This window comes from Sapajus apella, unplaced genomic scaffold (genome assembly GCF_009761245.1).
Source record: "Sapajus apella isolate SASKATOON/1434 unplaced genomic scaffold, GSC_monkey_1.0 scaffold78, whole genome shotgun sequence".
In the NCBI taxonomy this organism is placed as follows: Eukaryota; Metazoa; Chordata; class Mammalia; order Primates; family Cebidae; genus Sapajus; species Sapajus apella.
Genome location: NW_022437018.1, coordinates 8,360,817 through 8,377,862, shown reverse-complemented (window position 1 = coordinate 8,377,862; position 17,046 = coordinate 8,360,817). Strand labels below are relative to the sequence as shown.

Genomic DNA, 17,046 nt, shown 5'->3' with positions numbered 1-17,046 from the left:
ACCCTCATGAAACTCTTTTTTTTTTTTCTATGTTTGTTTCACTGCACACTATTGATCCCCTCTAAAATCACAACAATTTATTTCGTAATGTCACTTTCTATATAGAAACTGGGAAGATAATTCAGTGTTTGTTTTAGCATGGTTTGTTTTGGGGGAGTTCAGAAAGGAGAGCACATAGAATTAGGACAGGCAAAGGTTCTATTAGTTCTATCATGGTCTAAGGTCAGTACCACAAGTCTGAAGGTAGTGAAAGATACAGGGAAGTGACTGTAAAACGCCTGAAATTACCCACTACGCACAAACTAAATGTAGCCTCAACTCAACTTCCCCTTAGCTGGATCCCAAAACTATTTGTGGCGGATTTTACTGGAACAAATGACAATGTTGTGAACACACTTCTAGAGTCTCTTATGGGTCTTAGAAGGGGTCTGTACAAATGAGATGCCTGTAAATACAAGTTTCTAATACCTAGAGAGAAACAAAGAAAATCTTGAGAGAGTCTGAAAATCCTAAGTATTCTGAATGTAGTTTAGATGTTCAAGGGTTTCCCAAGGTAAATGAGTTCAGAATGTAGTAAAAATAGTCTATCTGATTTAATAGAAAAATATGAGGAAGCTTAGCCTACAGCATGTTGAGGCCTTGGCCACATATAGCAGTAGAAATGGGGAGAAGCCTAAAGAAGATAGAATGGGACCAGATGAAGCTAACTAAGCTGGCTTTTGTCAGGGGTGCCCGACAACCTAGTGCACAGGGTCTAACAGGAGCTGATTTGGATAGGCCCCTGTAAGGGAAGAGAAATGAGTATCAAACTCAGCCCATATCAGCAGGCATGGGCAGGGAATGTAGTTGGAATAACAGAAGCCATATTCAAAGAGGAGGCTGGTGAGTGCTTTCAGCAGTTCCTTGGAGTTGTATATACCCCTTCTATAACCTTGATCAATTCAGTCAATGCCTTTATTCTTACTTGCCTGACAAAATCCAACTTAAAGAAAATTAAAAAAAAATTTTGGGTAACCAAATTGGGAAAGAGGAAATAAAATTATCACTGTTCAGTGATGACATAATCTTATATTTAGAAAATCCTGAAGATTACACACACGCAAATCTTAAAGCTAATAACGGAATTCAGCAGAATAGAAAATCTTTACACAAAAATCAGTGTGTTTTTATATATGAACAATGAACAATCTGAAAAGGGAATTTAGAAAACGATTTCACTTACTAATAGTATACAAAATGAAATGCCAGGAATAAGCTTAATGAAGGAGGTGAAAGACTTTGAATGTCTTTTCCTTTTGTAGTTTTTGCTGAAAACTACAAAATACTGCTCAAATAAATTAAAGAAGACATAAAAAGCGGAAAAGACATCATATGTTCATGGGTTATAAAATTTAATATTATTAAGACGATAACACTAACCAAAGTAATCTACCAATTAAATGTAATCCCTATCAAAATACCAACAATGTATTTTGCACATATAGAAAAAAATGCATTCTAATTTTTTTTTTCTTTTTTTCTTTTTTTGAGATGGAGTTTTGCTCTTTCACCCAGGCTGGAGTGCAGTGGTGCATTCTCTGCTCACTGCAACCTCCAGCTTCCAGTTTCAAGTGATTCTCCTGCCTCAGCCTCCCGAGTAGTTAGGATTACAGGTGCCCACCACCATGCCTGGCTAATTTTGTATTTTTAGTAGAGACGGAGTTTCACCATGTTGGCCAGGCTGGTCTTCAACTTCTGACCTCGTGATTCGCCTGCCTCAGCCTCCCACAATGCTGGGATTACAGATGTGAGCACATCCTAAATTTCGTATGGAATCTCTAGGGACCTTAAGTAGCCAAAATAATCCTGAAAAAATAAGAACAAAGTTGGAGGCCTCACACTTCCTAATTTCAAAATTCATTACAAACTGCAATAATCAAATCAGTGTGATACTGGCATAAAGACAGACATAGAGATCAATGGAATAGAATAGATATCCCAGTTATAAACCCTTGCATATATGGTCAAATGTTTTTTGACAAGGCTGCTCAGATAATTCTATGGGTGAAGGATAATCTTTTCAACAAATGATGCTAGGAAAACTTAAGTATGTGGCAATGAATGAGGTTTACCCCTTACCTTGCAACATATAAAAAAATTAACTCAAAATGAACCAAAGACTTAAACATAGTGGCTAAAAATATAGAACTTTTAGAAGAAAACGTGGATGGACACTTCATGACATGAGGTTTGACAATGCACGTATGACACCAAAAGCCCAGAAAACAAAAAAACCAATAGGACTTCCTCAAAATTTAAAACTTCTATGTATCAGAGGACATTAACAAGAGAGGGAAGAGGCAACCCAAAGAATGGTAGAAAATATTTACAAATCATATACATGGTCAGAGATTAATAACCAGAATATGTAAAAGACTCCTAAAGCTCAACAATAAAAAACAGTTTAAAAATGGGCAAAAGACTTGCATAGACATATCTCCAAAGAAAATAAACAGCTGGTCAATAAGCACATGAAAAGATGTTCAGCATCACTAATTATTAGGGAAATGCAAACAGAACCTCAATGAGATGCCACTTCACACCCATTAGGATGATTATGATTAAAAGAAAAAAGAAAAGTTTTGACCAGGAGGTGAAGAAATAGTAACTCTGCATTGCAGATAGGAATATAAAATGGTGCAGCTACTTTGGAAAACAGTGTGGCAATTTCATAAATTTAAAATTGTCAGCTTTGCATGGTGGCTCACGCCTGGAATCCCCCCACTTTGGGAGGCTGAGGCCAGTAGATCACCTGAGCTCAGGATTTGTAGATCAACCTGAGCAACATGGTGAAACCTTGTCTCTATCAAAAACACAACAAATTAGCTGGGTTGGTGGTGCACATTTGTGGTCCCAGCTACTTGGAAGGATGAGGTGGGAGGATCACTTGAGCCTGGGAGATGGAAGTTACTGTGAGCTGAGATTGAGCCTCTACACTACAGCCTGGGTGACAGAGTGAGACACTGTTTAAAAAAGAAAACTTGTTATATAATCCAGCAATTCCACTTCTGGGCATATACCCAAAGTAATCAAAAGCCAAGACTTGAGCAGGTATTTGTACAACAATGGTCATAACAGCATTATTTGCAACAGCCAAAAGATGGAAAAAACCCAATGTTGACTGACAGATGGATGGGTGGGCAAAACATGGTTTGATTATACACTGGAATCTTAAAAAGTCAAATTCTGATGCCTACTACAACTTGAATAAACCTTAATAACATTGTGCTAAGTGAAACAAGCCAGACACAAAAGGACAAATGTTGTGTAATTCCACTTATATGAAGTATCCAGAATAAGCGACATCAAGAGGCAGAAAGTATAAGAGAGCTTACTAGGTACTAGGGGGAAGGAAGAATAGGAAGTTATTGTTTAATGAGTACAGAATTTCAGTTTGAGAGGCTAAAAAGTTCTGGAGATAGAGAGTTGCACAACTATGTGAATGTACTTAATGCCACTGAATTTTATAAATGGTTAACCTAGCAAATTTTATGTATATTCTCTCTCTCCCTCTCTTACACACACACACACACACACACACACACACACAGCCTCTCTCTTTTGTTTTTCTTTACACCAGGCATTGTAATGTTTTCTTCAGTGATGTGTTTATGGTTTTAAGGATCATCACTCACTCATAGCATCATAAATTAGTATAATATTGTTATAGAAGATAATATAGTATGGCAATTAAGAGTATGAAGGTCTAGATCAAGTTGACAACTTCTCCTTAATAACTTGGTGACCTTGTCTGAAAATGGAGATGAAAATGGAGATACCTACCCCATTGTGGTGTAAAAATTAGGTTAAAGAAATTAGATGCGTGAATATGTAGAAAGTGCTTGGAACAATGGTGCATGGCACAAATTATGGACTTCATTAGTGTTTTATTGTTATAGCTGTTAGTGTTTCCCAAAATGGGATATTCTCAAATACAAGCAACTCCTAGTTCTTTTTTTTCATCTGAGTATCATTTTCTCTCTGTTGATGCTTTAGACTCTCTTGATAGACTTTCCCTATTCTCCTTGCCACCCACTGGCTTATTTTACTCCAGACTTTATTTATTTGTGTCTTTCTATTTTTCTTTTCTTTTTAAACATCAGCTTCAGTCTACTCACAGTTTCTTCTTCATTTCACTTTGGCTCCAGTTTCCTTGTAGCTTCAGCTCCACTGGCCCCCTCTGGTTCTGATTTTATAAGATGGCTACTCTCTACAGAAACTTTTAACTTTGGTCTTGACTGCTAACTAACGATTTCTCCATAAATTCTAGTTCAAATTTTCAAGATTGATTAAAACACCAAAACCTTTTGTATCAAACCTCATGACCAATCACCAGCCCGCCAACAGATTAGCTCATCTTGAATTAATTGCCTGCCTGTGACCTGAATAGTGTGGAAGAGGGAGAAAATTATACCAAACCTGTCCCATTGTGGCTCCTCTCAATGTGGGCTGTGAGCACAATGGTGTCTTTTAGGGACAGTTTAGAAGTATAGCAGCTATGATAATCAACATGGTTAGTATATGAAGAAGCAAAGATGAATAATACATAGCCTTTCCTGTTATGGAGCTAATTACCCAGGAACAGACATATGTATGAGCAGTCATACAATAGAATAACTACTCTTTATTTATATGGACAAAATATTTTTTAAACACAAAGGAGAAAACAATTCCATTTGCTGGGTATAGGAACCAGGACAGGCTTTGCAGTATGTGGTGATATTTCCATGTATTTGCTAAATATAAAAAATGTTTCCTGAGATGGAGTGGAGTGAAAAGGGGATGAAGCAAAGGCATTAAGGCAGATTCAGCTATAAAAATGGTCACAGAGGTACAAAGATGAGTGATGTGATAAGGAAATGGAGCTGAAAACTGTGGCTGGAATGAAGGCTAAAACCAGTGAGATTATTAGAGCAGAGTGAACTCTAGGTAAGATCCAAACTGTGGATGGTTTTAGACTGTGAATTACTAAAAAGAAATTTGGTTTTTGTTTTTGTCTTCAGTCAACTAGGAATTTATCAAAGGTTATCCACAAGTTGGGGATGTGATCACTTCTGTATTTGAGAAAGAAATGTGTTTGTATTAAGAAGAATGTCTCAGAGCAAATAAAGACTGAAGTAGAAACCTGTAAGGCTACTAGAATGGCCCCGTTAAGATATAATAAGGCCTAAACTTAAAAGTGACTGTTTCAAAAGGTGAACTGACAGACTACGTAATTATCAGGGTCAGGTGACTGATATGTAAACATCTCAACCGTAATCTGAAGAAACAAAATTCCTCAGAAAGTAACATAATTTATTTTTAAAAAATCTTAGTTTTGCATGAAGAAGATTTAAGATGGTCATTTTATTTTCTCTAGATATATGTCAAAAGTTCTAGGAATGTTACATTGGGATGAACATTTCTTCTGCCTTAAGAGGGTTAGAAGAACTCTTCTGAATTCTGTCTACTTTTAGATTTAAGCTAAGTGTCAGAAGAGTCAAGCAGGATAAAGCCTCCTCATAGTGTGCAGTGTTGAATCAGATAGATTATCAGCAGCAGAACTGAAAATATTCTTATAAAATATAGCCTGTCTTATGTTCATAACTTCCTATCTCCACTGAGGGTTTTACACCAGTACTTTAAAAGTATACTTTGCAGTGAAGGCATAATTTCCGCACAACCACATGTTTACATAGTTGTCCATTTACAAGAACAATGAAACACCAGAGACCAGAGCCATTGCAATATACACAAAGGTATATTGTAAATTAATAGGTTAATAAAACTCTAAAACTGAAGTCAAGGCATATTGCACAGTAATTTCTAAAGTTAGTGTGTTTCCTTAAAATTCAATATGTTCCTCTTTTATAAAAAATCAGGGGATTAAAATATATTATTCTCAAGCAACTAATTTTTCCCTGCCTCCACCTCCAGTAATTTGCTGATGGGAAGTAACTTAAGTTATAGTCTTTAGGATATTCAGTAGAAAAAGCTTCTTTTTATTGTTGTCATTGTATGAAAGGTCTTCATTATGCATAAAATTCAACATTTTTGCACCAATATAAACCTTTACTAACTTAAAATAATACAGGTTATACTTTGAGGGATCTAGTTTGAGGGATTAAAAATAAGAGACATCAGTTTGAAAAGAGTTCCATATTAGTCCATTCTAATGCTCCTAATAAAGACAGAAATGAGACTGGGTAATTTATAAAGGAAAGAGGTTTAATTGACTCATAGCCTCACAGAACTAGGGATGCTGCAGGAAACTTACAATCATGGCAGAGGGTACGCAAACATGTGCTGCTTTCTAAAGCGGCAGGAAGGAGAAGTGCTGAGCAAAAGGGAAAACCCCCTTATGAAACTGTCAGATCTCGTGAGAACTCAACTGACTTTCATGAGAACAGCATGGAGGTAACTGCCTTCATGATTCAAGTACCTCCCACCGGGTCCCCCCCATGACACATGGGAATTATGGAAATTGCAACTCAAGATGCGATTTGGGTGAAGACATAGCCAAACTATATCAACCAACTATCAAAGACAACATAAACTCTTCTAAAATTGAAGAACAAACATATTTATGGTGAAGCTTGAGTGGAAGAATGATAAAATCATTGATGCTTTACATAATATTCATGGAGACAATGCACCAAATAAATCATCAGTTTACAAACTGAATTCATTTTAACAAGAGATGATGTTGAAGATGAAGCTCACAGAAGCATTGCATCCACAACAATTTGTGTTCAAAAAATTTTATATTATTCATGCCCTAATTGAATATAACCAATGAATAACAGCACAACACCCAACAGCATAGATATCTTAATTGGTTCAGTTTACACAATTCTGACTAAAACATTGAAGTTGATCAAACATTCTACTCTATGAATTTCCAAACCATTGTGCCCAGATCAGCTGCAGAAAACAGCAGAGCTTTCAGTGGAAATTGTAAATAAGTGATCTCAAGATCCTGAAGTACGTTTTTGAAGAATTGTAACGAGAGATGAAACATGGCTTTACAAATACTATCCTGAAGACCCCATAATCAAAGCAGTGGCTACTGACAGACAGAAGTGATCCAGTCAAAGCAAAAACAGACTAGTCAAGAACAAGGGTTATGGCAACAGTTTTATGGTATGCTAAAGGCATTTTGCTTAATCACTTCCTAGAGGGCCAAGGAATGATAATATCTGCATACTACACGAGTATTTTGAGAAAATTAGCCAAACATTTGATAGAAATATGCCAAAGAAAGTTTCACCAGAATGTCTTTCTCCACCATGACAGTGTTCCTGCTCATTTCTCTTCTGAAACAAGGGCAATATTTCAGGAATATCCATGGGAAATCACTGGACATTCGAATTACAGTCCTAATTTGGTTCTTTCTGATTTCTTTTTGTTTATTAATCTGAACAATCTGTTAAAAGCACCCATTTCTCACCAGTTAATAATATTAAAAATATTACATTGACATGTTTAAATTCCCAGAATCGTTAGTTCTTTAAAGATAGATTAAATGCCTAATGTCATCACTTAGAAAAGTGTTTTGAACTTCATGGAGCTTATGGTGAGAAAGTTTATATTTAAAAACTCTCGTTCTGCAATAATAGAGGCAGTAGGAAAATTTTAAAAATAAAAATTATATTAAAATTATAAAACATTTTATACTTTTCAAAATAAACTGTATATATGTAGAGACATTTTACTGTTTTCCTATTGTTGAGGATGAATGTATTTAATCATATTTAATTTATTTTAAATAATCTAATTTTAATACACATAATGTATTTAAAGAAATCACTGGCCGGACACAGTGACTTGTGCCTGTAATCCCTGCACTTTGGGAGGCTGAGGAGGGCAGATGACGAGGTCAAGAAATCGAGACCATCCTGACCAATATGATGAAACCCTGTCTCTACTTAAAAAAAAAATACAAAAATTAGCAGGGCATCGTGGCGTGCACCTGTAATCTCAGCTACTTGGGAGGCTGCGGTGGAAGAATCACTTGAATTGGGAGGCGAAGGTTGCAGTGATCCACTGCACTCCAGCCTGGTGTCAGAGTGAGACTCCATCTCAAAAAAAAAAAAAAAAGAAATCACTAGATAAACATTCTACATCTTTACAGGTTTTTTAAATTTCATTTTTATGAATGAATATAATTTAATTTCATCGTTTTAATTTTTTGTATTTATATATTTAGGAATTATAGATTGATATTTTTTACATGCATATATTGCTTTTAGTGTACCTGTCACCCAAATAGTGAACACTGTACCCAATAGGTTGTTTTTTAAATCCTTATCTTTACAGATTATTAATGCTGCACTTGCTTTGGCTGCAAGACCTAAAAGTCAAGTGGTCAAAAACACCATGGAAATGTACAAACGTACATGGGAGAATCATATACATGTCCTCACTGAAGCTGTAGATGACATTACAAGCATCGATGACTTCCTTGCTGTGTCTGGTATGTTTTTATTGTTTTATTTTGTTTATTTGCTTTTGTCAACTTTATGAAATAGAATAATACTAGGCTGGGCATGGTGGTTCACGCCTGTAATCCCAGCACTTTGGGAAGCTGAGGCAGGTGGATTACTTGAGGTCAGGAGTTCGAGACCAGCCTAGCTAACATGCTGAAACCCCATCTCTACTAAAATAAAAATTAGCCGGGCATGGTGGTGCACATCTGCCATACCAGCTGCTCAGGAAGCTGAGGCAGGAGAATTGCTTGAACCCAGGAGACAGAGGTTATAGTGAGCCGAGATCTCGCCACCACACTCCAGCCTGGGCAACAGAGCTGGACTCCGTATCAAAAAAAAAAAAAAAAGTAATACTGAATAAAATTAATTTCTTTAATATAGAAAACATTTCATTGATTGTATTTCTGGATGCAATGTGTTGCTGTGTATTAGCAGCAGTTGTGTCATCCATGGTCTACTCTGGGATTATAAGCCTCATGTCTTGTAATCTTTTTAAATTTAACAATTTACACTGTGTCTATAAAAGAAACTCCTATTCATGGGCAAAATATAATAGAACATAGTACCTAGAAGTCTTAGGTTTTTCCTAGGTTTTCAAATAAATCCACATGTTCTCTTTCTAATACATTTATGTATCTTGATTCCCCTGCTCTTCTTTTCCAACCAAATTTTTCTCCCCTCAGGGAAAAAAATATATTAATGGGAAAACGTCATTGATTTGAAATGCGTGAACCACAAAACCTGAGCCAGATCTCAGTCAATTTGGGAAGTTTATTTTGCCAAAGTTAGGGATATGCACCCATGATACAGCCTCAGAAGGTCCGGATGCCATGTGCCCAAGGCGGTTAGAGCACATCTTAGTTTTATACATTTTAGGAAGACATGAGACATCAATCAACATAAGTAAGATGAACACTGGTTCAGTCCAGAAAGGTGGAACAAGTTGAAGCAAAAGTAGGACAACTAGATATAGGAAGAGGGCTTCCAGGCCACGGATAGACAAGAGACAAGTGGTTGCAATCTTTTGAGTTTCTAATTAGCCTTTCCAAAGGAGGCAATCAGCTACGTGTTTATCTCAGTGGGCAGAGGGATGGCTTTGAATAGGATGGGGGACAGGTTTATCATAAGTATTTCCCAGCTTGACTTTTCCCTTTGGCTTGGTAATGTTAGGGTCCCAAGATTTATTTTCCTTTGACAAATGCAATATGGTAATTCAACAACCATCATATGTATTTGACAGTGTTAATCTAAAGAATCAAATAAACAAATCTAAACATCTAAGGAAAACAGGGAAGCTTGAGATTCCATGTGAAGCCCAGGTTATTCTATCATCACGAATTAGAATAATATCCCATAGGATTGTGAAGATACTCTTATGAATCAGTATCCTCAGAAGCACGATTCAAGTTTTGTTTATGTTGTTGTAAAAACAAAAAACTAAATGCATTTTAGTCTTTTTTATACTCTCAAAAAGTAAGCCTCTCTCTAAAATAAATTACATATTTTTTTTCCTTTTTTGTGAGAGAAGGATTTTCTTGGAATGTGATTTTATTCTTTTTTATAAAATGCAAATTCTCATGAATATCCAACTTCATTTTTTAAAATTTCCTGATTTAGTTCAGTCTTTCAGTCTAACCTATTGACTTCATTATTTTCGTGTATGTATACATTCTCATAATGAAAAATTGTTCCAGAAACCAAGTATATTTTCGTGATACATTAATGAGAGTGAAAAGTATGCTAATTACATATTTTAAAAATTATTTTATAGAATTAAAATCTTTGAAAATATAGAAAATATATGGGGAAAAAAATCAATGGCCTTTAATTCCACCACTCCGGAATAATAACCACTGCTAATTGATTTTTTTCATTCACCACTTTTCTAATATATATTTATATTTTCAAATGTATATCCTGCATATATATATGTTTTTATGTTACTTGCCTTTTTACACATAATATTTGGCTGTGTATTTCTGCATGATTATATAGTCAGGAAATTATTTATGTGCTCTTTTGTTAACATTTAGGTAAATAGTAATTTTAATTATTATGAACAATGTTATGTTAAGCATATTTTTGTCTACCTGCTATCTCCTTAGTATAGACTTTGCAAAGTAAATTCAATCAACAACTTATATTAGAAAATTCTTTTGTAATTTGATTGTTAAATAGTAGGTTCTGTTTCTCAGTTGGTTCTTTTGGTTAATAGGCAAAGGAACCTACTCTTGTTAATCAATGTAAAGACAGTTTAACATAGTAATACTAACAGCACATAGGGAGAATCCTCTGGACATGCGAGAAGGGCAACCATAATTTATCAATCCTTGCATTATTACAGCTGGGGGAGGCCTGGGAACCAGGCATATTGTAGGTCCTTAAAGCAGGAATTCATAGTATTTCTCTTTAGTGCTAGATTTACCTAATATAGCAATATTCTGGATCTGCTTCTTTTCATGGACAACTTAAGCAGTTCCGAACATACACAAGTAACAGAAAACTCATATAAAAATTACTTAAATAACAAAAACCCTTAATTATCTCATATACCTGGATATTTGATATAGTTGGCTATAGGCTGCTGGCCCTAGCATACAGAGGACTTGGGAAGGACTAGTTCAGCTATGTGGGGAGGGATTTTTTTTTTTTTTTCCAAGACAGAGTTTTACTCTTGTTGCCCAGGCTGGAGTGCAATGGTAGGATCTTGGCTCACTACAACCTCCGCCTTTCGGGTTCAAATGATTCTCCTGCCTCAGCCTTCTGAGTAGCTGGGATTACAGGCATGTGCCACCATGCCCAGCTAATTTTATATTTTTAGTAGAGGCCGGGTTTCTCCATGTTGGTCAGGCTGGTCTTGAACTCCTGACCTTAGGTGATCTACCCGCCTCAGCCTCCTCCTCAGCCAAAGTGCTGAGGTTACAGGCATGAGCCGTCGTGTCTGGCCAGGGAGGGATATTTTAGTCACTAACATTATTTATAACTGTCCATACAAAAGGATAATAAAAACTGAACTTATAGTTAATATATTTAATTATTATTGTTAAATTCTGTACAGAAAATGTACATTATTTCCTATATCCAGGATGGATGGCTCATAGTTTTCTATATTTTGGATGTCCTGGTTGGTAGTGGTTCTGTTACAGGAAAAGGGGTCCCATTCTAGACCTCAAGAGAGGGTTATTGGATCTTGTGCAAGAAAGAATTCAAGGTGAGTCTGCAAGAAAGAATACAAAGTAAAGTAAGTTTATTAAGAAAGTAAAGGAATGAAAGAATGGCTACTCCATAGACAGAGCAGCCCCGAGGGCTACTGGTTGCCCAATATTAGGGTTATTTTTTGATGATATGTGATAAACAAAGGGTGGTTTATTCATGCCTCCCCTTTTGAGGCCATATAGGGTAACTTCCTGATTTTGCTATGGCATTTGCAGATTGTCATAGCACTGATGGCAGTGCAGTAGTGAGGTTGACCAGAGGTCACTCTTGTGGCCATCTTGGTTTCGGTAGGATTTAGCTGGCTTCTTTACTGCAACCTGTTTGTTTTATCAGCAAGGTCTTTATGACCAGTATCTGGTGCCGACCTCTTAGCTCATTCTGTGACTTAGAATGCCTTTACTGTCTGGGAATGCAGCCCAGTAGGTTTCAACCTCATTTTACCCAGCTCACGTTCAAGATGGAGTTGCTCTGGTTCATGTGCCTATGATACTTCAAAGTTATTAATGTATAAGCATCTCTGGATTCTGTTGATGTTCCCTCATGGTTGCATCTTAAAGCACTGCATCTCCAAGCATTACACAATACCATTTAAAACACATAAAGAAGCTGGCTTGCAGCTTTAACTTTCGAGAAGAAAGTCTTTCCCAGATGGTTTTCATCAGCTTCACTTACTTGTCGTAGGTCAAAAAGTTGGTCCCTTTCCCAATATTGAGCCAATCCCTGGCAAAAGAAAATTAGATTTCCAAGATAAGTTTAGAGAGTGCTGGATAAGTGATTTAAAACTGACTAGAAGCCAGAGAGAGTGTTAGTCCTAATTTGTAGCACTTGTTTATTTCTGTGGCATAAGTATGACTACCTTTGCAGGTTTTAAGCTACCAATGTGATTGCACTGAACTCTGAGTTGGTACCAAATGCATAGAATCAGCTCTTGTGAGCTGGTATAAGCAAGTTCTAACAGAACGCTAGGCTTAGACGAGTCACAATTTAACCTTTATTACTAGTCACTTACTACACAAACAAAACCAGAGGTTTGTTAGTAAAAAAGGAGTATTGGCTAGTGAACAGACAGCCAGACACGTTTGCCTAAAGCACTGAGTGGCTTCCACTGCACTCTCAAGTTTCTGTGCCTTCATGAACTTACCTTATATTAGTTTAGTCATGATTCTTTACCAATGATCTTTTTGTAACATCATAACTTTTCAATCTCTGCTCCCGCAAATTATGGCATCTTCTCTCAGAATTTTCCCAGTCAAAAAAATGAGAAATAATCTAGCTGCCCCCCTGGATCTTTTTAGTAGCAGCCTGTATGTTCTAGGTCCAAAATAAGACCAATGAATCGGTGGGTTACCTTTTTTTTTTCAGATGGCTAATCATAGTTAGAATACCTGCGATGAAAATTGCCACGATCTTGCACCTTCTGTGTGGGACAGATTTTTAAGAAAAGTTACAGATCTGTTTAATAGCAAATAGCTTATCTGGTACTTTTGTAGAATGATTGATATGGTGTGGCTATGTCCCCACCCAAATTTCATCTTGAATTGTAGTTCCCATAATTTCCACGTGTTGTGGTAGGGGCCTGGTGGAGATAATTGAAACACAGGGGCAGTTTCTCCCAAGCTGTTTTGTGATAGTGAGTTAGTTCTTGCAAAATCTGATGGTTTTATAAGGGGCTTCCTCCTTCACTGGGCTCTTATTCTGTTTCCTGCCATCAAGTGAAGAAGGATGTGCTTCTTCATAAGAACTATTTGCTTCCCTTTCCACCATGATTGTAAGTTTCCTGAGGCCTCCTTAGCCGTGTGGGACTGTGTGAGTCAATTAAACCTCTTTCCTTTATAAATTACCCAGTCTTGGGCAGTTCTTTATAGCAACATGAGAATGGACTAATAGAATAATCTTTTAGAGTAATATGTTATAGTTTATATTCAGAGACTTCTGGTTCATCTTTTGTCAGGTAGGTCAACCAACAAGTTAGTTCTTAGGGTATCTGTGTTGTGAATTGCTTAGAGAAAATGTTGCTTTCAAAATTTCTACTAGCATTTAACCTCTCATAGGCTTTCTTCTAATAGTCAATACTAATATTTTATATGTAATATATATAAAATATATATAGAGAGGGAGACTATTTTCTGTGTGTGTGTGTGTGTGTGTGTATGTGTGTTGGAATAAAAGTCTAAAACAGATTTCCATTTTCTTCTGAATCAGTTGTGAAAATGTGAATTGCCAGAATATTAGCTCTCTACATTAAAATATAAATTTTAAAAAATCTTAAATCACTGATAAAGGATTCTTAGATTTTAAACTATTTTTTTTTTTGTTATTAGCATAGAGGAAGATAACTTGTGGTAAAATATTTGCTTACAATTATGTTTTAGAATGATTCAATGGTCCAACATTGACTAAATATTCTTGCAATAATGGTATCTCTAATAACAAGTATCTTCTGTTTATCTATTACAGTTTTATATTTAAAACTGAAAATTTTCATTGATGATTTAAAAATTATTTATGCCATCAACAATTGTCTCATGGTGGTTAAATACATATTTTCAGAGGTCAGTTTGCATAAATTGACTCATACTGAACTATAAACTTTGATAGAAGGGGTGAGTGATTTGGACTATAACAGCTATTCAACAATTGCTAAGAACTGATTACATATGAGGGTTTGTAAAAATACAACCTTTCTTTTATTTATTTCTGTACTTATTTAATATTCCATAATTGTGGGTGCTAATGAATAAAAGGTAGTGGAAGAGATAACTTGCAAAGGAACTGTGACAATGGAGATTGTAAGGTGCACTCTGAATGAAGAGACCACCTAAACAGGCTTTTTGTGAGCAACAAGACTGCTTATTCATCTGGGTGCAGGCAGGCTGAGTACAAAATGAGAGTCCGCAGAGGGCAGTGGGATAAGAGTTAGATTTATAGGTTTGGGGTAGGCAGTGGAAAGTTACAGAGTTTGCAGTTCAGGGTGGTTTTTATCAGCCATGGGGGTGTCGCTTGGGGGGAGGTTGTCACAAGTTCCAAAGTCCAGTGTCATGAGGTTGGCTTATCAGTTGAGGCAGGAATGGTTGAGGCAGGAGCAATGGTGGAATGTTTAAAGGTTGGTTAATCAGGCACTTCAGGAGCTAGGTATTCTTTTCCTTTTGCAGTTTTTCTATTATGTTAGGCTTTCTGGCTCTGGGAGGTTATCTGGAGGTGTACGTGTGGGTCTCAGGTGTCACCATGGTGTAATCCATGGTGCAGTCAGTTCAAAGAACCTTGCAGAGATTAAATGAGGAATGGTGGAAAAGATTGACAATGGCTTTTGAATTTTCTGAAAAAGAGATTGACTTCTTCTAAATTAGAATTAGCAATCATATTCCCTTATTGTGGAGAGTTCTGATTTAATATCATATTTACCCTTAGTGAATTATAATATTGAAGGGTAGTGGAAGATGTGCTTTACTCTATATTTTAAATTCTTCTTAAATTAGTTCACTTTTCCTTTATATTCACTGCTACTATGCCAGGTCCAGTACCTTTCTTTTGCCTAAGTTGCTGTGGAATCTTCTTAATAGGACCTCTTACTTTCACAGTTTTCCCTGAAGTTTCCTAATAGGTATCTGCTGAATGAATAAAAGCATATATTCCCATTTGAAATTCTATGCCAACATTAATTTTTCGGATTTATGTCTTCTTAATTCATTTAATGTGTTTGGCCCCTGGATTAATATTCTTAAAAATCTTCAAATTATGAAAAAACAACTTTCAGCATTAATCATCACAATGTTCTTTGACCTTGGCTTAGTAACACAAATCTAACTTTCAGTGCCATCAAAAATGCACTAACAAGTGTCACCACCAGAATACATCCTGCCCTCGGGCCCAATAGCTGCTGCATCTCCACATCACAGGTGCACAGCCTTCATCCTTCACACCTCCCAGAAGGCTGCAGTGTTACAATGCCAGCTGAACCCAGTGGTCCCTGTTACCTGAGCCCACGCAGAGCCCTAAATCCCAGGGAACAGGCAGTCCTGCACATCAGGGAGGCTTTCCCCAGGACATAGGAATCCAAATCACATGCTTTCGAGAGCCTGAGAGCCACCTTTCCTCATGACAGTGACCTTGTTCCCTGCAGTACTTGGGCCTTCATGTGCCTGCACACACTGCCCAGTGGCCTGAGGACCAGCTTGCTTGTGACCCACTGCCATGAATACTGATCCCCAAATGTGTCACTTAGGGGCTTGAGGACTGCCCTGCGTAAGATGTGCCACCACCACAACCAGCAAACTTGCCTCACCAACAACAGGGCCACTATGCACCTTTGTGTACTACCCAGGATCCTGAGAACTGGTCCACGCAGTGCATACCACCAGAAGTGCCTGTACACTCCCCAGGGATCCAAGGACTGACCTGCCTGGAGGCCCTATCTCCAGCAAAGTCACACTATAGACTTCAGGAACAACCAGAGCATAAGATACTGTGAAGCCATAAATACTGCCAATTTGACTAATGCTGAAGAAATCATGTGGTGACTATATTACTGCATTCTCCCAGAACCAAAGCCAAAGCATCCTACCCAAGTTTAACAATACACTAGATAAAGCAAAATAAATAATTTGTGATCTTGAAGACAGATCTTTTGAAATAAGCCAATTAGGCAAAAAGAAATAAAGATAATAAAAATGAAAAAAGTCTGTGTGGCATATGGAATATCACTAGGCAAACAAATATTCTATTCATATTTTAGAAATTCCAGAAGGAAAACAAATGAGAAAATAAATAGGCCACTTATTTAATGAAACAATAACTGAAAAGTTTCCAACTCTTGGGAGAGATATAGCCATTCAGATATAGGGTGCTCAAATATTCCCAAATTGGTGAAATCCATGAAGGTCCTCTCTGAGGCACATGATAGTCAAATTTTCAAAACAAAGACAACAAGAGAATTCTAAAAACACCAAAAGAAAGCATTGAGTCACATATGAGAGTATCTTCGTCTGACTAACAGCAGATTTCTCAGCAGAAGACTTATAAGCCAGGAGAGGACAGGATGCTGTATTCAGAGTGCTGGAAGAAAAACAAAAACAAAAAAACTTTCAACTAAGAATACTGTAAACCATGAAGCTATTCTTTAGAAATGAAGGAGACATAAAGTCTTTCCCAGACGTACAAAGGCTGAGGGAATTAATCACCATTAAACTGAGCCTACAAGAAATGCTTAAGGGACTCCAACCTCTGAAAGTAAAAGGATGTTATCTACCAATGAAAGAAAAACAGATACATAGCTATATAATTGGTAGATGTTATCTATCAATTAAGGAAAAACATAAAAGCATAC

General features: G+C 36.7%; 1 protein-coding gene across 4 annotated transcripts in view; it reads left to right on the top strand.

Moving 5' to 3' along the window:
* The window catches only part of CTNNA3 (catenin alpha 3), a 1,791,515-nt gene that overhangs the window by 1,185,347 nt on the left and 589,122 nt on the right, over nt 1-17,046 (top strand). For all 4 annotated transcript variants that reach the window (XM_032252666.1, XM_032252665.1, XM_032252664.1 and 1 more), the window contains one exon: nt 8,338-8,494. In XM_032252666.1, coding sequence (XP_032108557.1) covers nt 8,338-8,494 — 157 coding nt within the window. The remainder of the gene's footprint in view (nt 1-8,337; nt 8,495-17,046) is intronic.